The following is a 27,430-nucleotide window of genomic DNA, read 5'->3' as shown; positions in this document are numbered from 1 at the left end:
TACGGTATACATGGCAAAGATAGATATGTATAAAATATATGTTTTGGTTCATCAATTCTAACCTGTTCTTTGAGTCCTAAGGTGACTCTTAATTAAGACTATGTACTATACTCTGTACTTACATCAGTGATTCTTACCCCAAGAATGTATCTGAATCCCCTGGGAAGGTTTTCAAAACGACAAATCCTCCACTAGGAAATTCTCACATTCACTCTCGCACCTCTAGAGTGGTATACCCCAATCTCCGAGGTAGAGTGGGGAAAGAAGAGGGGAATAACAGAGGAGTGTACTTTGAAAATTCTTCCTGGAGGATTCTGAAATAGCCCAGCCCCACCCGGTTGATTATTACTGCCTTAGAAGTATAGGATTAACTCCATTTCAGTCAAAGCCATTTTAGTGATAATTTTTACCTTCCGCTTCCATCCCATACTAGCTGTTGGGTAACATGTCGTCTACAGAACATGTATACTGTATTCCACCATTCTCCTTCCTGGATGTATAGAATATACCAGATGGAAGTCTCTCTGTTCAGCAGAGTCCCCAGAGTGTTGTAAGGTGCTCCTGCTAGCTCCAGAACCTGCCAGGTTAACTAAATTGTTTAATACAGATTAATGTTTTCTTATTGTTTGAGGATTGTGGGGATGTGTAACCTTTTTTTTAAAGACTAAAAGGAAAAAGGTGAGTCTTACAAAGTTCTTCCAGTATAAGCAGGTCTCCAATCCAGCCAGTTGTGGATTAGTGCACCTGCCAAAAGTTGGGTTTCAGAGTCAGGGTTGCTGGGGAGAGATTGGGGATTTTTATTGAATTCTCCACTCACCTCGCTTGCATCTGGTACTGATTCCTTATTGGACCCAGGGGGTTGAGGCAGGTCTCAGCTGCGGACACTGGGGAAAAAGAACAGCAAAGATATTACTTATATGAGTTTTGGCTTTCATTATGCACAGGAATTAGTTAGTAGCCCTATAGAAATACTTCAAAGGTGATTCTTTAAAGAATATTAATTATACTTTAAATGGCTTGGAAAAGCTATACTCCCCAGCAAGGTGAAGAATGATAGCCACAGGTAGAGTTACACTGGAGGGAAAGGAATCACATTGGCTCACTCTCATTAATGTTAATGGATAGTTTCACCCACACACTAGTGGGAAAAAGAATCTGTTGTGAACTGAACTATTTTCAGTCCTGGTGGTTGCTAAATTAATATCTTCTTAAGAAGTCAAGTTATGCTCAGATATACCACAGGGAAACTACCATCTGCTCTAAAGTCACTCTTTAGAGAAGATTCTCCAGGGTTCCTTCTAGCCTGCAGATGCTACATCAACCTGGAAAGTAATTTCTAGGAAGCTAGTTCATTATCATGTATCTTTCTACTGTTCTCACAGCTATGGCTCTCAAGCTCCCTAGTTAAAAAGTAAAATGTGTTATGTGCATCCCCTTCCCTCCTTCCTTCCCTCCTGCCTCCTTCCTTTCTCTCTCTCTCCCTCCGTCCCCCGCCTCCCTCTCTCCCTTCCTTTTCTTATAGTTATACACTAAGTTTTGCAAACTCTAAACTTGGGGCTGGTTCTTTTTTGCAAAATTTACTGTCTGCCTTTTTTTTTCCTTTCTCATTCCTCTATCAGGTGATGATACATTAAAATTATGGGACATCCGACAGTTTAATAAGCCACTTTTTTCAGCCTCGGGTCTTCCCACCATGTTCCCAATGTAAGTAGCATATTTTTAATATTCGATAAGCACAAGAGAATGGAAAAGTAATTTTTTCATCTTCATGTTAATTTATAGTATGTGTCTTAGATTTTCTAGAAAAGCGACTTGAAGAGTGATTGAAATAGGTTTTTTGAGAGATGAATTTTTATTTTTCCTTTCATTTTGTACATTCTTCAGAATATAAAATTTTATTTTTGAAGTTGAAATGATGGCTGTTCATGTATTTGTGTTGTGAATATATATATTGTATGCACACATAGGTCTTGGGGTAGTAAAAACATTTTAAAGGGTTGAATTGTTCTTTTAATAGTGTATAAATGACAGAATAGGCCTGTCTTTTATTTGTTTTCTTTTAAAATTTGAATCCTCATACCATTAAAGCAATTCTTCATAGTTACTGAATATTATATGTCATTTTCTCAATTTTTTCTTATCATCATTTCAGTCAACAATTCGGTAACCGTCACTTATTCAGACTGTCTTGCTCTGGGTAGCTGAACACTGTTATCTGCATTCTACTAAGTTGATAACTGAAGCTTTAAAGATTTTTCTGCAAACAGCTGAGGTTGGGATTTGATCTCTAAGTCCTACAATTGGTGCCTAAGCAAAAATTTCTATTTGGGTAGAAATAAAATTTCTTATCTGTATTAAATAATGACCAACAAGGAGAGTGTGAAGGTAATGGAAGCAGCAAATGGAGGAAGCTGTATAATATCAGAACACTAACTCTGACACAGTCTATTGCCCATGGCATTTATCTGTTAAAACAAACAGATGGATAAACCAACATGAATTTATAGCCGATACGAATTTTTTGAGCCTATGCCTGCTGCAAGTAATGATAACTAGATAGCGTCTTTGGCTCATGTCTTAGATTATTCACAGTCAGGTGGCCAGACCTCTCATCACAAGAGCTGTTGAATCACAGCCATCAATTAGGTTCCAGCGGTACAAGCTGCTCCTCATTTCATGGTGCTTGACTTGACAAAACTCAAATTGTTTGAGAGGTAGTGCTGATAAAAATAGTTCCCAAACTGATCAAAATAATCACTACTTAGGCATTAGTAATATACTGTCTATTTGTGTATAGACAGGATCAATGTCTATATTGAGTTTTTCCCACACGTTATTTACATTGAAAGATATTATAATGTATAGAAATTAGAGCACAGATTCTGGAGTCAGGCTGTCTAAGTTCGAATCCCAGCTGTACCACTTACTTTTGTGATCTTGGACAAGGTTTATTTAACCTCTTTCTGCCTCAGTTTCCTAATCAGTAAAATGGGGATAATAGTATCTACTTCATAGGATTATTGTGAGTATTAATAAAAGTGCCTGACTTACTATAAACCCTATGTAAGAGTTGTCTCTTATTACAGTGAGGTTGTTTATATTTTAACTCATTATCACTGCACTGTTGTAGCATCATAAGCCTATACTTATAAACTCTTTTTGTCTGTAGGACTGACTGCTGTTTCAGTCCAGATGATAAACTCATAGTCACCGGTACGTCTGTTCAAAGGGGATGTGGCAGCGGCAAACTTGTTTTCTTTGAGCGCAGGACTTTCCAAAGGGTGTATGAAATAGACATCACAGATGCGGTATGTGTGTTCTTTCCTCCCAGCCTTGAGAATGAAGTGAAGTTTGCCTCTTAGCCATTTTTGGTTTTGGTTTTGGTTTTGAAATAGAACATAAGTTCTTGCCCTTACAGTACAGTGGTAGCTGCTTTTTTTCTCCAACACAGGAATTATTAGTACATTGCAGACTGGCTTATCTACACTTTTCCCTCCCCAACCCAATATTTCCTATAGGCCCACACTTTAGTCAGAATTTCAGCTGGGCCTGGGATGTTTACCTGCTCTGCCAACCAATTTGAGGTGAGAAGAAGCTGATCTTCATGTAACATACAGAAAGGAGCTTCCCACAGTGTGCATGTTTGTAAGGATTCAGGGATTATGGACAGAAGTGAAACGTTATGCACACAGAATGTGATGAAGTGTATCATTGTTTGAAAACTTTGACAGAATTCTCCTTGTTAGAGTTGTCATTAAGGTAAGACTCAGCTTCCACTGAGGTTAATATCTATTTAGTTATTAGAAGTTTAAAACATTTCAGATTTAACTTTCACATCCGAAAAACTCCCCTTTAGTTTTCTTTACATATTTATGTAAGCACTAAAACAGCAGCGTGCATGCATTCATTCATTCATTTATTCATGTCTAGAGACTGGAGCAGTATGTAATACAATGATAGTGAAGATTCCCAGAGGAAAATCTGAGTTCCTTTAAAGTCTTTGAAAGTATGTATTATTATTTAGATGGTAAGGCAAATCATTGTTATTTTTCGAGTATGAAACAGGCCAATTAATGTCTGTGCAAATTTTCTTTGGCTCATAGTCAAATCTTTAGTAATATCCTATATCTTAAACAGCGCTCTTATGTAGGTTTCTCCGGTTGTTTCAGCTCTACGTAAACAGTTGAGACATATTATGTACTTAAATGATTCAGACAATTGAACAACTGTTTTTAAATCACCAGCAAAAAGCTCCTATCTCTAATGTTTTAATATTACTGTGGAGTCTTAAGTTGTAGGCACTAAATTTGAAACCATGGTATAGAGACAATGAACTAACAATGAGACTAATTCTAGATGAGTACTTTAAGTTTTATAGATTCTAATCTCATGACATAATTTAAATGTGCCAACACTAATAATACTTTTTTTGGGGTGCATCCAGGAGCCGGCTAAAACACTAGAATCAAAGAAAAACACTCTCGACTCTATCAACTTTAATCTCAAAAAATAAAATTATTATAATTGATTGTTCCAGAAGTAAGCTGTTTTTTTTTTAATGCCTCTCAACGACTATACATCTCAGTATTACTCATGGGGTTGTGTTTTTAAATTATAATTTAAATTGAAATGTAATTAAATTAAGGGATATAGAAGTATGATTGTACTTTTAAAGACATGTGGATGTCATAAGTGTACAGAACACACTGTTTTGTTGTGTTGCTCTGAATTGCTTTTCTAACTAGATGTTTTTCTCCATGGCACTTACCACCATCTCATCTATTATATATTTGTTTGTTTTTGTCTGTCTGCTTCCACCAGGATGTATGCTCATGAGGGCAGAAACTTTGTCTGTTTTGTTCACTGCAATATCCCCAGAACAGTGCCTGGCACATAGAAGGTTCTTGTTTATTGAATGAGTGAATGGTATACTTGGGAAGTGCAAGTAATGCATACTGTAGAGCACAGGTGTGTCTTTGGAGAGTGAGGCAGGAGAGAAGTATCTAGAGATGGAAGGGTAAACTGACTTTGTATACCATAATAAAGTGACTTTATCTTATGGTTTTTTGTTTTTTGTTTTTTAAAGCAAAGGAATGACATATTCAGATCCAGGTCTTAGACGTTGATTTTTATTGAAGTGTGAAGGTTAGATTTACAAGACGTAGTATTTATTTGTATATGTATAATTTAGGAGACTGGGTCAGTGTTCCCTGCAATTAAAAGAAAACAAAAAAAGATAGCAGGTTTTAGAAGAAAGGCAGCGAGTCTGTTGTTGGTATGTTGAACTTAAAGTACCTTTAGGACCTCTGGGTGGAGATGTTCGGTGGGCAGATGGGTAGATAACTTTGGTGCTTAGAAGAAAGAAGGCACAGTTTTGGGAGGAGTATTTATAGTTCAGAGTTGAAATGTTGGTTGCTGATTAGTTTGATCACAGAAAGGGCATGAAGGATGGAGAAGATGAGCCCTAGGAAACCAAAGCATTTAAGGGACGAGCAAGTGAAGAGCTACAAAGAGTGAGGTCACTGAGGAAACAGAATTGATCATATACTGAATTATCTTAGAAAAGTCAGCAAACTGATTTTGAGACCCATTTTAATAGATGGATGAAGAGAGAACTCCAAATAGGGACAAAACCACTCACCTTAAAGTGGCCTTTTCAATCATTGATTTAGGATTTGTTTGTCTTTTTTTGGTTGTTAACATCAGACAGCACTGTTTTCTGTTTATATTGTAGAACGGTATGCTAAAGGGACTTTAAACTGCCCCTTTGATCCCTATTTTCTCAAGTTTTAAGTCTTCTTGGAATGTTGAAAAATAAACAGATTCATTCTTTGGGATGGATAAAGAGGGTGGACACTTTGCTAGAAGAGCCAAAAAACACCTCTTTCATTTAATTGTATTTTTGTTATTAAAAGCCAGGATTGTCATTTCTTTTGGAAACACCACACTCTGCTATAATAAGGTACTTACTGTATTGAGTTTTAATTTAGCTAAAAGGCAGCATCTCATATTCTTAATATCAACATTTAGTTGTTTGCTTGTTTGACTAGGCACAGGCAATGGTGCTGTTAGGTCTATCCTAAGGCCATTTACTTCAGTAAAGTATGATTGACTGCATTTTCCCACACCCTTTTCTAAAACGAAATAAATCCCTAGATAGTTATATTCTGGAATGTCAAGCTCAATATAGATAGGGAGCCAAACATTGTTTTCAGTTAGGGAATGTTAACAATCTATACAATTAATTTCCTAATAACTAAAAACTGTCCTACAGTCTTCACAATAAATAGCTTTTTAAAATATAACAATTATATTTTCCATATTTAGTTTTGAAACAAACTTTAAAAATGGTTTTAATTACACTCTCTGCATTGTCATATGCTCTGAAAATTTTTCTTTCTCTATTCAGTTTAGAGACTCTGAACACTCTTCGCTAGGAGATGACAAATGTTTAACATTTACTATTTTTACTGTGTGATGTTTGTATACATTTTACAATTCTGCTGAAATTATTTTTAGGTGTTTCCTTTTCCTAGTCCAATTTTGTTTCCTCAAGTTTAAAAAAAATGCATATCCTCATTTATCATCTACTTCGTTGTAATTTGAATAATGTGCTTAGCCTCTTTTCTAAGATAAATTCCAGAATATAATTTGATCTTGAATTTAAAAGCTCGCCTTTGTCTTTGTGTAGATGGGACCCTAGAATGTTTATATATTGTGTAAAAAGCTTCCATTACTCTATTTTATGTGAAAAAGCATAGGAGAGAAGGAATGGACTAAATGTAATTTGGAGATGACCTATCATTTTTTTAAAAGGTAATTATGTTTAGAAGAAACATAGAAATTTTAAAGTCTTTTCAAAGTTCCAGTTATTTCAGGAAATGCTGTGAAATAACATTCAAAACTATTATTAGCTTAGTGATTTTTCATCAAACTATACTTTGTTGCAAAATGATTAATAGAATTTCCTTTTTTGCTAATATAAATCAAGGGATGTGGTTTATGCAATTGTACTAGTATATTACCACTTATACTCTTTAACCCAAGCATAGTGAAATGAAGTTGTTTTGACCTGGTATTAAGATGGTGGCCTCTTCACCTCAGTTGCTTTGGGCAGTAATTTAAGAGAGAGCAGACATTCCCTTGTGTAGAGAGAAGGAAAAGGTGGAAAGGAAAACAGCCAGAAATTTCACACTTGGTCCCAACTTCTCTTCTAATTTGTTTGTTTGTTTACAAAGTTTGGTGAGGGATCTCTGTTTCTGTAAACAATGAACAAAGTGAAGAGAAGAAAGAGAAAAACTAAACCTTTATTTTTAAAACATAGCTATAGCATTTAGCACGGCTACTGAACGGAAGGGAAGGGAAATTTGCTTTGGCATTTTCAACTAGACTCCCGTAGGCATTTCAAAGTTGATTGAGAATCCTGGTGCCCATATAAGAAAGATAATAGTAAAGGTGTTTTAAGGAAGAAAAAAAACTCATTTATGATCATCTAGAGAATATTTGATTATCTTTAGGAATGTTTTTTAACCACTGAAGAAAATAGATAGCAAAGAACAAGGATTATCTTAGAGTTTTGTTTCTTTCTACCACTACTTGTTCTCTGCAATATCCCTTTCCTGTGGGAGATGAAATCTGGATTATGCACACTTACTTACTGCCTACCTACCTACAGGCTGTATCTCTGCCCCTTATTATCATGGGTATTGGTTGAAAATACATAATTATTGTTAAAGTTATGTTAATTAAGTAATAGTTTATGTATTTACCAAAAGGTGGGGAAAGTTTCTTATTTCAGACCTACTTATCCTATTACAGAGATAGCCTACTGCATATATTGAGGAGAAGGTAAAGTCCATATTGTGTAAAAAAAAAAAGAGATTTCTTTAAAAGAACAAAAAATTCCATAAAAATACCAACTGTCTTTCCTTCTTTATATAGTTAGGTGAAGTTCTGAAGAGAACTTGAGTTCACATTATTTTTCTAAACATCATATCTTATCACATTACCCATAGATCATACTGAGATATGACCTTTAAATTAATGAATTTTGATGTCCAAGAAAATTGCTATATGTGTCAATATATAAAATGACATATAACATATAAAATGAAAGGATTAGCACTTCCATTTCACATAAAAAGTTTTTGTGTTCTTATTAGGAGAGAATATTGATATTTTAAATCCAAAGACATTGAATAAGTATAAATGGATATAATGGGGCCATGAAATAATAGACCCTTCATGAATCTAGCTGTGTATCTTAATTAATAAGTGTAAGGGACATGCTGACTCTTCAGACTACAATCACCCCATGTTATTTGTACATGTGAATGAGAGCAGAAAGGTCATTCAAATTAATGGATATTCCAAGGAGTCCTCAGAATTGGCTTTGGAATGTGTCTTTGTTCTTATATTTGAATACAGATAACGACTAATATGGGAATTTACTTCAAACTTAATGAATTAATGAAGCTGTGTCTGTGAAAGCTTGTCTCTGAAGGAGCTGAAGAACTCAACTGTTCTTCCATTTTGTACTGGGAATAGACTAATGATCTGTCTTGCTGATATAAAGTCCCAGCTCAGTCCGAATCACACGTCTTTAAGCGTTTTCTAGAAATAAAGGATTCAAGCGGTGTCTTTGCCCAGTCAGGATCGCATAAGGAATAGTAGTACACAGAGAGAACTTGAGTTATATGCAGTGCAAATGCCAACTGAAAATAAGCTTGAAAGAAAGACTATATTTGGCATTTATCTGCTTTCTAAAATATGGTGAAACCTTTTTAATGTGAAGCACAAGGGGATGGAAAAAAATGGGCTTTGAGTTAACTAGCGTTCCATTATCTGACTTTTATTAAAGAGCAATCAGGCAGCTGGTTGGCTAGGGAATAGCAGTTGCTTTGAATTATGTATTATTTTGAATAAAGCAATATCAGCTTAATGAAATTCACTTTCTTGGGAGGATTAAACAATGTAGATTCTAGGTGGGTTCTGATTAGTATGTTTGTATTTAGTAAAATATGTCTGTTTTCCCACTGCCAAATGATAAGACAATATACTCAGGGTAGGTTTATTGAGCATTTGCTCATCGGCAACTAAAAGGGTGTGTGAGCACTGCGTGTTTCCTGGTCTTCTGAACATTTCTTCTTTCTTGGTCAATGAATATTTGATAGGGAACCTGGGAGTAAATAGATGATGATGGAGTTTTAGTGTAAATTTGCCAACACAGCAGTTACAAGGTTCTTTTTCTAACACTACCTTTTCCCAGGGTCCTGAGCCTGGTTATTAGGACAATGTTTTACTGTCAGGAAGCACAATGGTCAGTGTTACTTTCTGTAAGAATATTTTTTTAATTAATTTTTATTGGAGTATAGTTGCTTTACAATGTTGTGTTAGCTTCTACTTCACAGCAAAATGAATCAGCCATAAATATACATATATCCCCTCCATTTTGGGCACAAAGTGCATTAAGTAGACTTCCCTGTGCTATACAGTATGTTCCCATCAGTTGTCTATTTTATACATAGTATCAATAGTGTATATGTGTCAATCCCCATCTCCCAATTCCTCCCACCCCACCCCTTTCCCCCTTGGTATCCATACATTTGTTCTCTACGTCTGTGTCTCTGTGTCTGCTTGGCAATTAAGGTCATCTGTACCATTTTTCTGGATTCCACATATATGCATTAATATACGATATTTGTTTTTGTGACTTACTTCACTCTGACACTCTTTAGGTCCATCCACGTCTCTACAAATGACCCAGTTTTGTTCCTTTTTGTGGCTGAGTAATATTCCATGGTTTGTATGTACCACATCCATACCCATTCTTTTTTTTTTTTCATACCCATTCTTTATCCATTCCTTTGTTGATGGACATTTAGGTTTTCTTTAAGTAGCGAAGGAAAGAGATGCCATTGGGCTATGATGGAAAAAAATATTGCATTTTTACTACTTTTGTGATTTGACTTACTAAGCCTTTTCTTCAGATTCAGTAACTGGAACTCAGCTAGAGTCCCCTGCTAAGTTAGCCTCACAGTGTCCAGGATGGGGCTAGTGTCCATAAGATGTGATTAAATTACTTTTCATTGCACCTAAAGGTATCATGCGATGGATGTTCCAGGACAGTAGTTCTCAGGATTTAAAGAGTGCAGTTGAGTGTTCATCTGTAGGCACGTGAGAATAGAGAGGAAAGAAACCACCAATTTCATGATGGTTAACTGTTAATATGTACCTTATCAAGTCCTAAAATGTTTTATGTAGGGAAAATGAAAGGAACAAGCTTAGTGCTGGTTATTTTTTATTATTTTTAAAGTGTACAGTTCTGTGATTTTTAACCCCTATAGATTCCTGTAGTTCCATCAATACAATCAGGATACAGAACAGTTAGTTCCATCACCCCCTAAAAACTCCTTTGTGCCATCCCTCTATAGTCACCCTCTTAGCCCCTCCCTCGCTCTCCACTCCTTATCCCTGGCATTCACTGGTCTGTTCTCCATCACTATAGTGTTGACTTTTCAAGAACGTCATACAAATGGACTCATATGGTGTGTAACCTTTTTAGATCAACTTCTTTCAGCAGAATCCTTTGAGACTCATCCAGGTTAGTTGTGCGTATCAATAACTTGTTACATTTTATTGTTGAATAGTATTCCACTGTATGGCTATAGCACAGTTTTTTTCATCTACTAAAGGACATTTGATTATTTCTAATTTTTGGAGGTCACGGATGGAGCTGCTGTAAGCATTCATATAGAGGTTTTTGTGTGAATGTAAGTTTTCTTTTCTCTAGGGCAAATACCTAAGAGTAGGCTTGCTGGGTCATATAGTGAGTGTATATTTACTTTTATAAGAAACTGCCAAGCCATCTTCAGATTAACAATGTCATTTTGTATTCCCACCAACAGTGTCTGTGTTTTTTACTTGCTCTGCATCCTCACCAGCACTTTGTATTGTAACATTTTTTATTTTACACATTCTAATAGGTATGTGGAGTGGTTATAATTTGAATTTTCCTCATGGCCAGTGATGTTGAATATCTTCATGTGTCCATTTTCCATGGTTGTATTCTCTTGGGTGAAATGCCTCTTCAAGTCTTTTGCTCAGTTTTAAATGAGGTTGTTTGTTTCTTACTGTTAATTTTGAGATTCCTCTATATATTCTAGATACAAAGTTCTTGGGATATTCTCTCCCAGTCTGTTGCTTGTTTTTTTTTTCTTAATAGAGTCTTTTACAAGGCAAAATACATTATTTTTTTAACATCTTTATTGGAATATAATTGCTTTACAATGCTGTTAGTTTCTGCTTTATAACAAAGTGAATCACTTGTATGTATACATATGTTCCCACATCTCTTCCCTCTTCCGTCTCACTCCCTCCCAGCCTCCCTATCCCACGCCTCTAGGTGGTCACAAAGCACCGAGCTGATCTCCCTGTGTTATGAGGCTGCATCCCACTAGCTATCTATTTTAGGTTTAGTGTACATATGTCCCTGCCACCCTCTCACTTTGTCACAGCTTACCCTTCCCCATCCTCATATCCTCACGTCCATTCTCTAGTAGGTCTGTGTCTTTATTCCCGTCTTGCCCCTAGGTTCTCCATGACCATTTTTCTTTTTTTTTAGATTCCATATATATCTGTTAACATATGGTATTTGTTTTTCTCTTTCTAACTTACTTCACTTTGTATGACAGACTCTAGGTCCATCCACCTCACTACGAATAACTCAATTTCATTTCTTTTTATGCCTGAGTAATATTCCATTGTAAATATATGTGCCACATCTTCTTTATCCATTCATCTGTTGATGGACACTTAGGTCGCTTCCATGTCCTGGCTGTTGTAAATAGAGCTGCAGTGAACATTGTGGTCCATGACTCTTTTTGAATTATGGTTTTCTCAGGGTATATGCCCAGTAGTGGGATTGCTGGGTCGTATGGTAGTTCTATTTTTAGTTTTTTAAGGAACCTCCATACTGTTCTCCATAGTAGCTGTATCAATTTACATTCCCACCAACAGTGCAAGAGGGTTCCCTTTTATCCACACCCTCTCCAGCATTTATTGTTTGTAGATTTTTTGATGATGGCCATGCTGACCAGTGTGAGATGACATTTTGTTGTAGTTTTGATTTTCATTTCTCTAGTGATTAATGATGTTGAGCATTCTTTCATGTGTTTGTTGGCAATCTGTATATCTTCTTTGGAGAAATGTCTGTTTAGGTCTTCTGCCCATTTTTGGATTGGGGTGTTTGTTTTTTTTGATACTGAGCTGCATGAGCTGCTTGTAAATTTTGGAGATTAATCCTTTGTCAGTTGCTTCATTTGGTAATATTTTCTCCCATTCTGAGGGTTGTCTTTTCGTATTGTTTATGGTTTCCTTTGCTGTGCAAAAGCTTTTCAGTTTCATTCGGTCCCATTTGTTTATTTTTGTTTTTATTTGCATTTCTCTAGGACATGGGTCAAAAAGGATCTTGCTGCGATGTATGTCATAGACTGTTCTGCCTATGTTTTCCCCTAAGAGTTTGATAGTGTCTAGCCTTACATTTAGCTCTTTAATCCATTTGGAGTTTATTTTTGTGTATGGTCTTAGGGAGTGTTCTAATTTCATACTTTTACATGTACCTGTCCAGTTTTCCCAGCACCACTTATTGAAAAGGCTGTCTTTTCTCCACTGTGTATTCTTGCCTCCTTTATCAAAGATAAGGTGACCGTATGTGTGTGGGTTTATCTCTGGGCTTTCTATCCTGTTCCATTGATCTATATTTCTGTTTTTGTGCGAGTACCATACTACCTTGATTACTGTAGCTTTGTAGTATAGTCTGAAGTCAGGGAGCCTGATTCCTCCAACTCTGCTTTTCTTTCTCAAGATTGCTTTCGCTATTCGGGGTCTTTTGTGTTTCCATACAAATTGTGAAATTTTTTGTTCTAGTTCTGTGAAAAATGCTAGTGGTAGTTTGATAGGGATTGCATTGAATCTGTAGATTGCTTTGTGTAGTATAGTCATTTTCACAATGTTGATTCTTCCAATCCAAGAACATGGTATATCTCTCCATCTGTTTGTATCATCTTTAATTTCTTTCATCAGTGTCTTATAAGTTTCTGCATATAGGTCTTTTGTCTCCCATAGGTAGGTTTATTCCTAGATATTTTATTCTTTTTGTTGCAGTGGTAAATGGGAGTGTTTCCTTAATTTCACTTTCAGATTTTTCATCATTGGTGTATAGGAATGCTAGAGATTTCTGTGCATTACTTTTTTTTTTTTTTTTTTTTTGCGCGTTATGCGGGCCTCTCACTCTTGTGGCCTCTCCCGCCGCGGAGCACAGGCTCCGGACGCGCAGGCTCCGCGGCCATGGCTCACGGGCCCAGCTGCTCTGCGGAATGTGGGATCCTCCCAGACCGGGGCACGAACCCATGTCCCCTGCATCGGCAGGCAGACTCTCAACCACTGCGCCACCAGGGAAGCCCCCTGTGCATTACTTTTGTATCCTGCTACTTTACCAAATTCATTCACTAGCTCTAGTAGTTTTCTGGTAGCATCTTTAGGATTCTCTATGTATAGTATCATGTCATCTGCAAACAGTGACAGCTTTACTTCTTCTTTTCCGATTTGGATTCCTTCTATTTCTTTTTCTTCTCTGATTGCTGTGGCTAAAACTTCCAAAATTATGTTGACTAATAGTGGTGAGAGTGGGCAACCTTGTCTTGTTTCTGATCTTAGTGGAAATGGTTTCAATTTTTCACCATTGAGGACGATGTTGGCTGTGGGTTTGTCTTATATGGCCTTTATTATGTTGAGAAAAGTTCCCTCTATGCCTACTTTCTGCAGGGTTTTTATCATAAATGTGTGTTGAATTTTGTCAAAAGCTTTCTCTGCATCTATTGAGATGATCATATGGTTTTTCTCCTTCAGTTTGTTAATATGGTGTATCACATTGATTGATTTGAGTATATTGAAGAATCCTTGCATTCCTGGGATAAACCCCACTTGATCATGGTGTATGATCCTTTTAATGTGCTGTTGGATTCTTTTTGTTAGTATTTTGTTGAGGATATTTGCATCTATGTTCCTCAGTGATATTGGCCTATAGTTTTCTTTCTTTGTGACATCTTTGTCTGGTTTTGGTATCAGGGTGATGGTGGCCTCATAGAATGAGTTTGGGAGTGTTCCTCCCTCTGGTATATTTTGGAAGAGTTTGAGAAGGATAGGTGTTAGCTCTTCTCTAAATGTTTTGTAGAATTCACCTGTGAAGCCATATTGTCCTGGGCTTTTGTGTGTTGGAAGATTTTTAATCACAGTTTCAATTTCAGTGCTTTGATTGGTCTGTTTATATTTTCTATTTCTTCCTGGTTCAGTCTCGGAAGGTTGTGCATTTCTAAGAATTTGTCCGTTTGTTCCAGGTTGTCCATTTTATTGGCATAGAGTTGCTTGTAGTAATCTCTCATGATCTTTTGTATTTCTGCAGTGTCAGTTGTTACTTCTCCTTTTTCATTTCTAATTCTATTGATTTGAGTCTTCTCCCTTTTTTTCTTGATGAGTCTGGCTAATGGTTTATCAATTTTGTTTATCTTCTCAAAGAACCAGCTTTTACTTTTATTGATCTTTGCTATTGTTTCCTTCATTTGTTTTTCATTTATTTCTGATGTGATCTTTATGATTTCTTTCCTTCTGTTAACTTGTGGGTTTTTTGTTCTTCTTTCTCTGATTGCTTTAGGTGTAAGATTAGGTTGTTTATTTGAGATGTTTCTTGTTTCTTAAGATAGGATTGTATTGCTATAAACTTCCCACTTAGAGTTGCTTTTGCTGCATCACATAGGTTTTGGGTCTTTGTGTTTTCATTGTCTTTTGTTTCTAGGTATTTTTTGATTTGCTCTTTGATTTCTTCAGTGATCTCTTGATTATTAAGTAGCGTATTGTTTAGCCTCCATGTGTTTGTATTTCTTACAGATTTTTTCTTACAGATTTTTTCGTGTAGTTGATATCTAGTCTCATAGCATTGTAGTCGGAAAAGATTCTTGACACAATTTCAAGTTTCTTAAATTTACCAAGGCTTGTTTTGTGACCCAAGATATGATCTATCCTGGAGAATGTTCCATGAGCACTTGAGAAGAATGTGTATTCTGTTGTTTTTGGGTGGTATGTCCTATAAATATCACTTAAGTCCATCTTGTTTAATGTATCATTTAAAGCTTGTGTTTCCTTATTTATTTTCATTTTGGATGATCTGTCCATTGGTGAAAGTGGGGTGTTAAAGTCCCCTACTATGATTGTGTTACTGTCGATTTCCCCTTTTATGGCTGTTAGTGTTTGCCTTATGTATTGAGGTGCTCCTATGTTGGGTGCACAAATATTTCCAATTGTTATATCTTCTTCTTGGATCGATTCCTTGATCATTATGTAGTGTCCTTCTTTGTCTCCTTTAATAGTCTTTATATTAAAGTCTATTTTGTCTTATATGAGAATTGCTACTCCAGCTTTCTTTTGATTTCCGTTTGGGTGGAATATCTTTTTCCATCCCCTCACTTTCAGTCTGTATGTGTCTCTAGGTCTGAAGTGGGTGTCTTGTCGACAGCATATATACGGGTCTTGTTTTTGTATCCATTCAGCGGTCTATGTCTTTTGGTTGGAGCATTTAATCCATTTACATTTAAGGTAATTATCGATATGTATGCTCCTATTACCATTTTCTTAATTGTTTTGGGTTTGTTTTTGTAGGTCTTTTCCTCTCTTGTGTTTTCTGCCTAGAGAAGTTCCTTTAGCATTTGTTGTAAAGCTGGTTTGGTGGTGCTTTATTCTCTTAGCTCTTGCTTGTTTATAAAGGTTTTAATTTCTCCGTCAAATCTGAATGATATCCTTGCTGGGTAGAGTAATCTTGGTTGTAGGTTTTCCCTTTCATCACTTTAAATATGTCCTGCCACTCCCTTCTGGCTTGCAGAGTTTCTGCTGAAAGATCATCTGTTAACCTTATGGGTATTCTGTTATATGTTATTTATGCGTTTCCCTTGCTGCTTTTAATATTCTTTCTTTGTATTTAATTTTTGATAGTTTGATTAACATGTGTGTTGGTGTGTTTCTCCTTGGATTTATCCTGTATGGGACTCTCTGTGCTTCCTGGACTTGATTAACTATTTCCTTTCCCATATTAGGGAAGTTTTCAACTATAAGCTCTTCAAATATTTTCTCAGTCCCTTTCTTTTTCTCTTCTTCTTCTGGGACCCCTATAATTCAAATATTGGTGCATTTAATGTTGTCCCAGAGGTCTCTGAGACTGTCCTCAATTCTTTTCATTCTTTTTTCTTTATTCTGCTCTGCAGTAGTTATTTCCACTATTTTATCTTCCAGGTCGCTTATCTCTTTTTCTGCCTCAGTTATTCTGCTATTGATCCCTTCTAGAAAATTTTTAATTTCATTTATTGTGTTGTTCATCACTGTCTGTTTGCTCTTTAGTTCTTCTAGGTCCTTGTTAAATGTTTCTTGTATTTTCTGTATTCTATTTCCAAGAGTTTAGATCATCTTTACTATTGTTATTATGAATTCCTTTTCAGGTAGACTGCCTCTTTCCTCTTCATTTGTGAGGTCTGGTGGGTTTTTGCCTTGCTCCTTCATCTGCTGTGTGTTTCTCTGTCTTCTCATTTTGCTTAACTTACTGTGTTTGGGGTCTCCTTTTCTCAGGCTGCAGGTTCGTAGTTCCCATTGTTTTTGGTGTCTGTCCGCAGTGACTAAAGTTGATTCAGTGGGTTGTGTAGGCTTCCTGGTGGAGGGGACTAGTGCCTGTGTTCTGGTGGATGAGGCTGGTGGGCAGGTCCACATCTGGTGATGTGTTGGGGTGTCTGTGGCCTAATTATGATTTTAGGCGGCCTCTCTGCTAATGGATGGTGTTGTGTTCCTGTCTTGCTAGTTGTTTGTCATAGGGTGTCCAGCACTGTAGCTTGCTTGTCGTTGAGTGAAGCTGGGTCCTGGCGTTGAGATGGAGATCTCTGGGAGATTTTCGCCATTTGATATTACATGGAGCTGGGAGGTCTTTTGTGGACCAATGTCCTGAACTTGACTCTTCCGCCTCAGTGGCACAGCCCTGATGCCTGGCTGGAGCACCAAGAGCCTTTCATCCACCCGGCTCAGAATAAAAGGGAGAAAAAAAAGAGAGAAAGAAAGAATGAAGATAAAATAAAATAAAATAAAGGAAAGTTATTAAAATAAAGAATAATTAGTACGAAAAATTTTTAAGAATTAAGAAAAAAAACAACAACGGACAGACAGAACCCTAAGACAAATGGTAAAAGCAAAGCTATACAAACAAAATCACACCCGGAAGCATACACATACACACTCTCAAAAAGGGAAAAAGGGAAAAGCAAAACAAAAAGTATATATATATATCGTTGCTCCCAAAGTCCACCTCCTCAATTTCGGATGATTCATTGTCTATTCAGGTATTCCACAGATGCAGGTACATCACGTTGACTGTGGAGATTTAATCCGCTGCTCCTGAGGCTGCTGGCAGAAATTTCCCTTTCTCTCTTTGTTCGCACAACTCCAGGGGTTCAGCTTTGGATTTGGACCCGGCTCTGCGTGTAGGTCGCCTGAGGGTGTCTGTTCTTCGCTCAGACAGGACGGGGTTAAAGGAGCCACTGATTCGGGGGGATGGCTCACTCAGGCCGCGGGGAGGGAGGGGTATGGATGCGGGGCGAGCCTACGGTGGCAGAGGCCAGCGTGACGTTGCACCAGCCTGAGGCGCGCCGTGCGTTCTCCCGGGGAAGTTGTCCCTGGATCCCGGGACCCTGGCAGTGTCGGGCTGCACAGGCTCCCAGGTGGGGAGGTTGGATAGTGACCTGTGCTCCCACTCAGGCTTCTTGGTGGCGGCAGCAGCAGCCTTAGTGTCTCATGCCTGTCTCTGAAGTCCGCGCTGATAGCCGCGGCTCGCGCCCGTCTCTGGAGGTCCTTTAAGTAGCGCTCTGAATCCCCTCTCCTCGCGCACCAGGAAACAAATAGGCAAGAAAGTCTTGCCTCTTGGGCAGCTCCAGACCTTTTCCCGGACTCCCTCCCGGCTAGCTGTGGCGCACTAGCCTCTGCAGGCTGTGTTTACACAGCCAACCCCAGTCCTCTCCCTGGGATCCGAAGCCGGAGCCTCAGTTCTCATCCGCCACCCTCCCCGGCGGGTGATCAGGCAAGCCTCTCGGGCTGGTGAGTGCTGGTCGGCACTGATCCTCTCTGTGCGGGAATCTTTCCTCTTTTCCCTCCGCACCCCTGTGGCTGTGCGCTCCTCTGCGGCTCTGAAGCTTTCCTCCTCCCCCACCCGCAGTCTCTGTCCGAGAAGGGTGTTCCTAGTGTGTGGAAACCTTTCCTCCTTCACAGCTACCTCCCACTGGTGCAGGTCCCGTCCCTGTTCTTTTGTCTCTGTTTTTTCTTTTTTCTTTTGCCCTACCCAGGTACGTGGGGAGTTTCTTGCCTTTTGGGAGGTCTGAGGTCTTCTACCAGCGTTTAGTAGGTGTTCTGTAGAAGCTGTTCCACATATAGATGTATTTCTGATGTATTTGTGGGGAGGAAGGTGATCTCTGCGTCTTACTCTTCCACCATCTTGAAGCTCCTCCAAAATACTTTAATTTTGATAAAGTCTAATTTATCATTTTTTTATTTTGTAGAATGTAGCTTTGGTGTCACATCTAAGAACTCCTTGACTGACTCCAGGTTACACAGATTTTCTTCTGTGTTTTCTTCTAAAAGTTCTGTGGTTTAATGTGGTTCATTTTGGGTGTGTGGTTTATTTTGAGATAATCTTTGTGTAATAGAGTAAGATATAGGTTGAATCAAGGCCAGGACTAGGGTCAGACTCAAGCACAAAATTGAAGGAGGTATCAAAAAACTCAGTAATCAAAGCAAATTAACATTTTAATGCAGTATTATAAAAAATAAGAATTAATGCATAAAATTCATGATGAGTAAAATTCCAGTGCTTTAAATAAAAATGGGATCAGTAACAGTGCTATGCCATGCTGTACTGAAGCCCGAGGCAAAAGGAAAATTCAGTTGAACTGAGGCTGCCTTAGTGTAAACTTTTGATCTTTTGTTCATTACAAGTTTTTTTTGTCGGGGGGGATAGGGTGGAGTACCAGAGTGGGGAAATAGTGAACTCACTGCTGCTTCAGTGATACTTTGAATTCTGGGCTAATTCCCCGATCCACCTACTACTATTTAGTTTTCAGAATCCTGAAATTTAGGTTTTATAACTGCATTCAGAGGGAGAGACTGAGTGGAATGTGATCCCTGTATCTCACCCAGCACCAGGAGAATTTTTTTAATTAAAAAAATCATAACTGTGGTGGAAAACTATATGAAATAAATAATGAAATAGTACAAATTGCAGCAAATGTGCCTAGGAGGAAGCTCTAAGATCACTGCACATTTGCAAGGACATTCATATTATAGGAAATAAAATAATGTCTTTGATCCTATTGCGAGTCCCCTCTCCTACACTGGTGATAGGTTCCCTTCACATAAGTATGCCACAGGCAAAGCTGCTGGCTTTTGCTTCATCAGCTGCCATCTGGCATCAGGCATACGTTGCTCCGTGTCTCAATATTATCTTCCAGAGTCCATCTTCTTGCCTACCTGAGGACTACGGCTCAACTCTCCTATATGAAAATTAGACTTTTAACAGAAGAGTTTACAACCTCCCTAAGAGTTCATTTCTGTTTATGAAATCCCATACCATCGTATCTTTTTTTTTCATTATTTTTAGGCTCACATTCTCATGCTTAGAGCCTACATCCTTTACTCTAGTCCTCAAGGAATTGGAGAACAGCTGGTCAACATCCTCTATTTCCTTTAAGATTATAAAGTTGCTGTTCTGTCTTCTCTTGTCTAAGTGAACCAAACTTAGTTGTTGTTGTTTTAACATTTCCTTGTGGGTCATATTTTCTCAACACTTCTGTTATCTTTGGTACTCTTTTTCTCAGACATTTCTAGATTTTCCAGTGACCAAATTGGAGTAAGGGACTCCTTGGTGCCATGTGGGTGGGAAGGGCATTATATTCCTATGGTTAGAACAATATATGGCACACGGTAGGTGTTTGGTGAAAATGTATTTGTTAATTTTGCTTTACCTTTTGTTATATTTTATTATAGCATGTTCTTATCAGGACTTACTATAATGGCCTATTCCGTACCAGCTTCTCTTGTTTTTGTTTTTTGTTAATAGTTTTTTCTAATTAATTTGGAATTTCAGAGCATAAATATGTTTTCTTTTAGATTTGATGAAAGAAGTACAAATTTTAATTGTCTACTTCTTTAAAACTTGAGATGATCTTTTTTCAGACTTACTAAAAATAGCTATGTTTTGAGTTCAGTGGAGGAAGCAAGTTTACTGTGGATGCTTAAAATACTGGTAATCTAAAACTGTAATGAATATAATTTGTTTTGGTTGTTATACTGTTAATGAATATGATCTGTTTCCTGGATCTGTTTTGTAGAACACACTCTGCTTTGAAGTAAAAATTATTTGTTGGAATGTGTCACTGTATTTTATCAAAATTCTAATCTTTATTCTTCCTTAGAATAGAAGACGACTTCTGATGTGCTTATCATTTCATTTCTGTTCTTATTTCCAGTCTCTTTTAAAAGAACAATTTATAAATTTAACCAGTAGACTCTTAGTTCAGGAGCAGTTATTTAGATTCTCTATTCAACATTTTCTTCTTTGAAATAACGTTTACTGCAGGGATCCAGATTCAAAACCTATAGTGAGTTGTCTTTTCCTATAATTATCTGTCTGACAGTGATCTCATTTTGGGAGTTACAATTAGATGAAGAACCTATCACATCCTGCTTCAGGCTTCATAAATCATTGAAGGCGGAAGAATGAGGACTAAAAGCAGGGCTTGTCCAGTTTAATACTTTATTCATTTTCTAGTGTCATTTAACCCTGCAACATGCTGTATTAAAAGGCATCTACTACTTATTTGGTGTCAGCAGTCTCATGGTAATGTTTTCTGTTTACTATCTTGCTTCTATTTCTAGTCCTTCAAAGCAATAGAAACAGTCAATGTTTCCCTTTTGATTAGTTAGAAACTTTTTTTTCTTCTCTACACAAGAGTTTGGTGTTTTATTTAATTGACATTTAAACATATCTATACTTCCTAGTATAGACATAATTGCCAGGAATGGCAAAACTGGGTGAAGAATCACCTACTAGATAACACAACCCTGAAGGAGAAACATACTTGACGCTATAAAATATCAAGAAAAGAGAACTTGATTTTGCAGATATGTAAATTTTGTAGGAGTTCAAAATGACACACTATTCTTTATAAAATGTATAAAATATAATACAGTAATGACTAGTGCTCTGTTGTCCAAACCCAGCTCCATATAACATCACACTGGTAGAAGACCAAGTGAAGGACTTACGTGTCTTGTAGGATTTTCTACCACAGGTTTTCCTCTCCCAACCAGAATTTGATGAACGATCTTTGGTAACAAGTTTTCCGTCTGTTCTATCAGAATTCTGGCCAGACTTTCACAATTTATATTAGTGTGGGGAAGAAAGACTTCTATAATTAACACATGTCCCAGGATAGTATTTTTTCCTTTTTTGGAGTGATAGATAATGCTGTGTCTTGTATGATGAGGGGTTGTGAGACCCCCAAAGGGCTAAATAAAAGAGTATGATTTGTGAAACATCTTTACCTATGCTATATTAAGACAAATAGTGTTTTACATATCCTGTATAGATCATCTTTGAAGATTCAGCTTTTTCTATAATTTTTTAGTTTTACATACCTGATGATTTCCAAGATCTGATCATATATATTTCTTATCTAGTAGTTAGGGATTTCAAGCTTTATACATTTGTGCTTTGTTTATTTATATACAGAAAAGATTTATGGTTATTATCTTTATTCCCATCTCAAACTACTGATAAATGAAGAATGGTAAAAGGGTCTGGGTCTGTGTAGATTAGATTGAGAGAGATGGCCTTAGGTACTGCTTCCCAAGCTCTTTCACAAGCTGGTCCTCGTAACAGATGATAATGTGTGATATAACAGACAAACCCACTCTTTGCTGGAACTGACTTGCCTGAGGCTCCAGTGCCCCGGGCCCCTCTCAAACCTGCGCAGCTCTGTATCTTGACGCACTTGATCCATCCTGTGCCCACTAGTCGGAAGTTCTACAAGAATATTGGGAATGTGCCTCCAATAAGCGCTGCGTCTTTTTTTTTTTTGAATTTTTGCATTTTATTTATTTATTTATTTATTTATTTATTTTCGCGGTATGTGGGCCTCTCACTGTTGTGGCCTCTCCCGTTGCAGAGCACAGGCTCCGGACATGCAGGCTCATGGGTCCAGCCACTCCGCGGCATGTGGGATCTTCCCGGACCCGGGCACGAACCCGTGTCTCCTGCATCGGCAGGCAGACTCTCAACCACTGCACCACCAGGGAAGCCCTATTTATTTTTTTATACAGGAGGTTCTTATTAATGATCCGTTTTATACATATTAGTGTATACATGTCAATCCCAACCTCCCAATTCATCCCACCACCACCACCACCCCCAGTCACTTCCCCCCCCCACCCCGTTGTATTTGCCTTGTAGGATCCACCACTGTTGTCACTCACCCTGTGGACTCCAGCTTCCAGCCTCTTATTTGTTTCCTGCTCCCAGACTGTCATTAATAAGAATAATTACCAGATTTTCTTCAATCATTATTTGTGCTTTTTGTTTTTTTGCCTTTGTAAGTTCTTCTCAAATAGCAAATTGGAGCAAACTAACATTTAGTGTTTTGAATTAGAGGAAGAAAATTGTATTTAATTTTCTTACCCAAGAGACCTTCCATTTTCTCTGAGATCTTTTTCTCGTGATGAAGTTCTTTAGGCAAGTTTATTATCAGATACAGATGTGATTCATTTTGTGCCAAGGACAATTACCAGGTTCCAGATTTTTGCTGCTTGAGCAGTTACCTTAATTTTAGAGCAGAGGCTGTAAATAAACTGATTTTAATAAATGCATTTTTCCATCCATTTGATAGGACTTAATTTGTTAATTAGATACCAGTTTTTAAAAAGCATAATCTGTGCATCTGTACCAAATATTTATGGCAGGAATAGAGCAACACTTTTCCTTGTTTGTTTTTTTTGCAGCAACCCGTACATTTATAAAAGTGCCATGGCATTTTTTTCTTTTCACCATTGGGCTTCTACCTGGTTTATCAGAGAGAGAATTGTTTGGGGCAGGGAAGGGGACAGATTAAGAAGATTTCCAGCAAAGAGTGATAATTGCTACCAGTCTGGCCCTATGGTGGAAGTTCCTTTAGAGTTGGAGGGATGTGGAGGAGGAAAAAAGGATAGGCACGTGCTCACTTATAAGACAGAGAAAATGTCTTTAATCGTTTTTATTCGAGGGATGTCTCCATGGAGATCCGGTGGGTGTTGAGGAGTCTTATTTATTGTAGACTAAGGCTTACTCACCAGGTTTGCTTCCCGAACTTTAGAGGAATGAAACTAAGCCCGATGGCCCATGCATGCTGCAAAATCATCCAAGTTTGGGAAAAGCAAGGCTTTGGGAGGACAGGACAAATAGCCTGGAAGAGTTTAAAGATTTCCCATCTTACTCTTCTACCTCCCTGGCTCAGTATTTTAATGTGGAAAGCAGTTTTTCTTTCTCTGTGAAATAAAACTTGGGCTTGTGCAAATCCAAAGAAAATTCTTTCTCCAGTACCTTTCCATTTTCATCTGCCTTCTTTTTATTTGCTTTGGACTCGCATCTTGATCTGTGTTCTTAGTTTGGGGGATCAGCAGATACATGGCCTTTCAAATGTATTGGGTAGTCCTGAGGGTGTCCACGACCGTAAGACTGCCTCTACACAAGTGTGCAAAACTGTGTGACAGTCTCCTCCCCAGACAGGTGTTAGGCTCTTTATTTGAAATTTTGGAAAATGCTCCTTCTCCCAAGGAATCACTGGGTTAGCTTATCCATTCTTGTACTATGTGACAAAAACCAAACATGAAAAAAACAGACAGAGTTTCTTTTACAGTGTGGGTTAGCAGCTGCGAAGGATCAAGAAATGGTGTTTCATCATAATCATGATTAAGATATAAAATTATGAAGGATGTTAGGCTTCTTTTAGCATGTGAAGTAGAATAAGGGTGGTGTTTGGATATGTGCATTACGGATGCCTAAGATGTTTTGCAGGCATTGATTTCTTTTATAGTAACATTTGTGAACTGGGGTAGTAGTTCCTTTTTCCTTCCTTATGATTTTAGTAATACCATCTGCTTTTTAGTATAGACTCGCTAAGACTTCTCTTTCTGGGTCAGGTGGGTTTGGAGATGATTTTAAATCTGCCACATCCCTTCCTCCCCATCATCTTCTGAAACAGGCCTTTGCATAATTAGGTGGTATAAAGGAATGAGCACTGGAGTTGCGAAAACCTCCCTGCTGATCCCAGCTCCTCTGTGTACAAGTTATGTGACCTTGGGAAAGTTACCCAGCCTCCTACAAGCCTCAGTTTCTTCTTCTTGTGAAATGGGGGTGAGAGAACTAATTTTGTAGTGTTGCTGTGAGGATTCAGCTACTTTAAATAACATAAAGTTGCAGATACCTAGTAGTTCCTTTCCTACCCTGTCCTAAAATATAAATTTACTTCTCTCATTGATTTCCTCCTCTTCTCCTTATTTGCTTCCATGATTTCACTTAAAGTAAGCAAAACAAAACCACAGAAATAAATTATTTGGAATTTTTTGTGGCTTTTTTACTTTTGCAGAGGGGTAATTCCAAAATTCCTGTTTTGGAATCTTGACACTGCCTTTTGTACACAAAGGGCTTTCTTCTTCTTGCCCCCCGCCCCCTCTTTTTTCTCTGGTCTTCACAGAGAAGAAAGATCTCTGTGTTGAGCACATGAAAGTCTTGTAACTCCTTGTCATCTTGCTTATGATCTCCATCGCCAGTTACTGTCTCTTCGTGGCTGCCGCTAGAGCTGAGCACTTTTGGGGCAGACTGTGGTTCCTCTGCACTGCCAGGTTATCTAAAATGACAGTGGGTTTTGGTTTAAAAGGCTAAACTGGGACTTCCCTGGTGGCTCAGTGGTTAAGAATCTGCCTGCCAATGCAGGGGACAAGGGTTTAAGCCCTGGTTCGGGAAGATCCCACATGCCGCGGAGCAACTAAGCCTGTGCGCCACAACTCCTGAGCCTACGCTTTAGGACCCGTGAGCCACAACTCCTGAGCCCGCATGCCACAACTACTGAACCCCACGCGCCTAGAGCCCGTGCTCCGCAACAAGAGAAGCCACCGCATTGAGAAGCCCACACGCCTCAGCAAAGAGTAGCCCCCGCTCACCGCAACTAGAGAAAGCACGTGTGCAGCAACGAAGACCAAACACAACCAAAAATTAAAAATAAATAAATTTTAAAAGACTAAGCTTAATTGTTATGGTAACATGGGGTTCAGCTTAGGCAGCTAGGGGAAGCCAGTGGTGGTTCCACATGCTTCGGTAAGATGAAGTAGATTAGTGTAAGAATAAAATCCTTTATCGATTTAATTAAGCAAATCAGTATATTAAAATATGCAGACTAACTTCAGAATCTAGTTCTTTGCACTACAGTGGCCTTCTGCTTTCTCTTTGGTCCGTGCAGATCTCCTGTCATGACATTTTCCTCTGCTCGTTTAATTCAGATGTGCTCTCTACCCTTCATTTGCTGTGTCACTCAGCAAATGTGTACGTCTGAATGTGGCAAGCCCCCAGCTACAGAAGTACCTCTTCAAGAACAGAGGATGGAAGATGTCTTTGGTGGATGGTTGACTGAGTGAATGCATTCCTTCTAAGTAGTTATAGCTCATCTGTCTTCTGATAGCTCCTTGGGCTTCTAGCAGGCACGTGTCCCATTGTTGTTAAGTAAAACCCAGTATGTGTGTTTGACAAGTTAGCAGCGTGGCAGCTCTACTTGCTCCGCAGCCTCGCTGCCGTCTCAGGGGTTGTTTGGTTTGGCAGATGGCCAGCTCTCTGCTATAAGATGCATTTCCTTGACAGGACAAAGTGTGGAGCCGCATTAGCTGCAAAGTTTACGAAGGTTAGCTAAACATACACAATAAATATTAATAAACAAAAAAGGCCCACCCACCTTTGACTTTGAATTCTGTTTCTTCTTTCCATGTTTTGGAATCCTTGTAATATTTGATTAATAGCCAGTCTTAGGGTAATTGAGCCTTAAGTATCTTTTGCTTAAGTCAGACTGCTCCCAGAGTCCTCATTGGCTGCTTTGGTGACTCACTGCCACAGTGGATGGGGCTCTGTAATGACTGTTTAGTTCAAGGGGTCTCATTTGCCTTTTCCTTGCTTCCATGTAAAAAGCCATGTGTGTGTCTAAGGGCATTAGAGGGTAAAAGCTGTGAACAGGAATAGAGGTGCAGTGCCCTGAGCTTGGACTCTCTGGAAAGCCGTCAGACGTTGGTCTGTTGGCCTGGGCCGTTGCCTCTCTCTAACATTTACACCCTCAGCGTAGAGGGAGAGAGTAACAGTAACCTGCTGCCCCTGGAAACTGCCTGTTTGGCTGGGTGTCTTGGAATTTACCAGGCCTACACTGTGGATCTTTTCTAATTCTGCACCCTGCTCACTTGAAAACATATTTGAGAACCAGTAATCTTAGACTGCTTAGCTAGATCTCTAGAGAACCAAGAAAGAGAAATAACTTTAATGCTATGTCCTTAAAGTTGTCCTGGGGCGATTTGTGGGTGCTGAGATTTCTGAAGGCCCTTGAAAGCCCCTCTCACTCTCCTCCCTTGCTTTCTGGTCCTTGCACATCCCTCGTTTTAGGCCCGCATTGGGAGGGAGCTAACCCTACTCTGTTTGTGGGGTACTTGAGTATAATAATGATCTGGAGGAATCAAATTATCCCTCCTAGGCAGTAGTGAGTTTAAGTTGAAAATTGTCTCTACCTCCACCTAGCAAAGCAATCCATTTAGGCTTGGGTGAACTGTAACTTTTAATTCATCCCTGCAGCAAACATTTATTGAGTTCCAGACACTAATCTAGGCACTTGGGATTCTTGGCTACGTAAAACAGACAAAGATCGGCCTGTGTGGAACATATATCCTAGTAGGGGAGGCAGACAATAAGCATAATTAACAGTAAACTATATAGTACTTTAAAATGGGATACATGCTATAAAAACAAAAAAAAGTAAGGGGAGTTGTGTGATGCAGTTTTAAATAGGGTGGTCTGGGTAGTTATGACACTTAAGCCAAGACTTGAAGGAGATGAGTATTGGCCTGGATGAACTTATTCTAGGTAAGATATGAAGTTATGTTTGTGACTCTTTTCATGTTTCCACATACCTGGCCTTGACCATCTGGAAATTCCCAGTGGTCTAGGCGTGCTTCTCAAATTAGTCTCAGTGGCGGAGAACCTCATAGTCAGGTTGTGCTTTGCAGACCATGAACTACT

General features: G+C 38.4%; 1 protein-coding gene across 2 annotated transcripts in view; it reads left to right on the top strand.

The window, feature by feature from the left end:
• Nucleotides 1-27,430, top strand: part of WDR70 (WD repeat domain 70) — a gene marked incomplete at its 5' end in the record, with an annotated part of 295,937 nt that overhangs the window by 243,645 nt on the left and 24,862 nt on the right. For both annotated transcript variants that reach the window (XM_079703924.1, XM_079703925.1), the window contains 2 exons: nucleotides 1,620-1,704; nucleotides 3,170-3,308. In XM_079703924.1, the coding sequence (XP_079560050.1) occupies nucleotides 1,620-1,704; nucleotides 3,170-3,308 (224 nt within the window). The remainder of the gene's footprint in view (nucleotides 1-1,619; nucleotides 1,705-3,169; nucleotides 3,309-27,430) is intronic.

Source organism: Hyperoodon ampullatus (assembly GCF_949752795.1).
Source record: "Hyperoodon ampullatus genome assembly, chromosome: 4".
In the NCBI taxonomy this organism is placed as follows: Eukaryota; Metazoa; Chordata; class Mammalia; order Artiodactyla; family Ziphiidae; genus Hyperoodon; species Hyperoodon ampullatus.
Note: the sequence above shows the minus strand (reverse complement) of the source record. Positions and strands in the feature narration are given on the sequence as shown.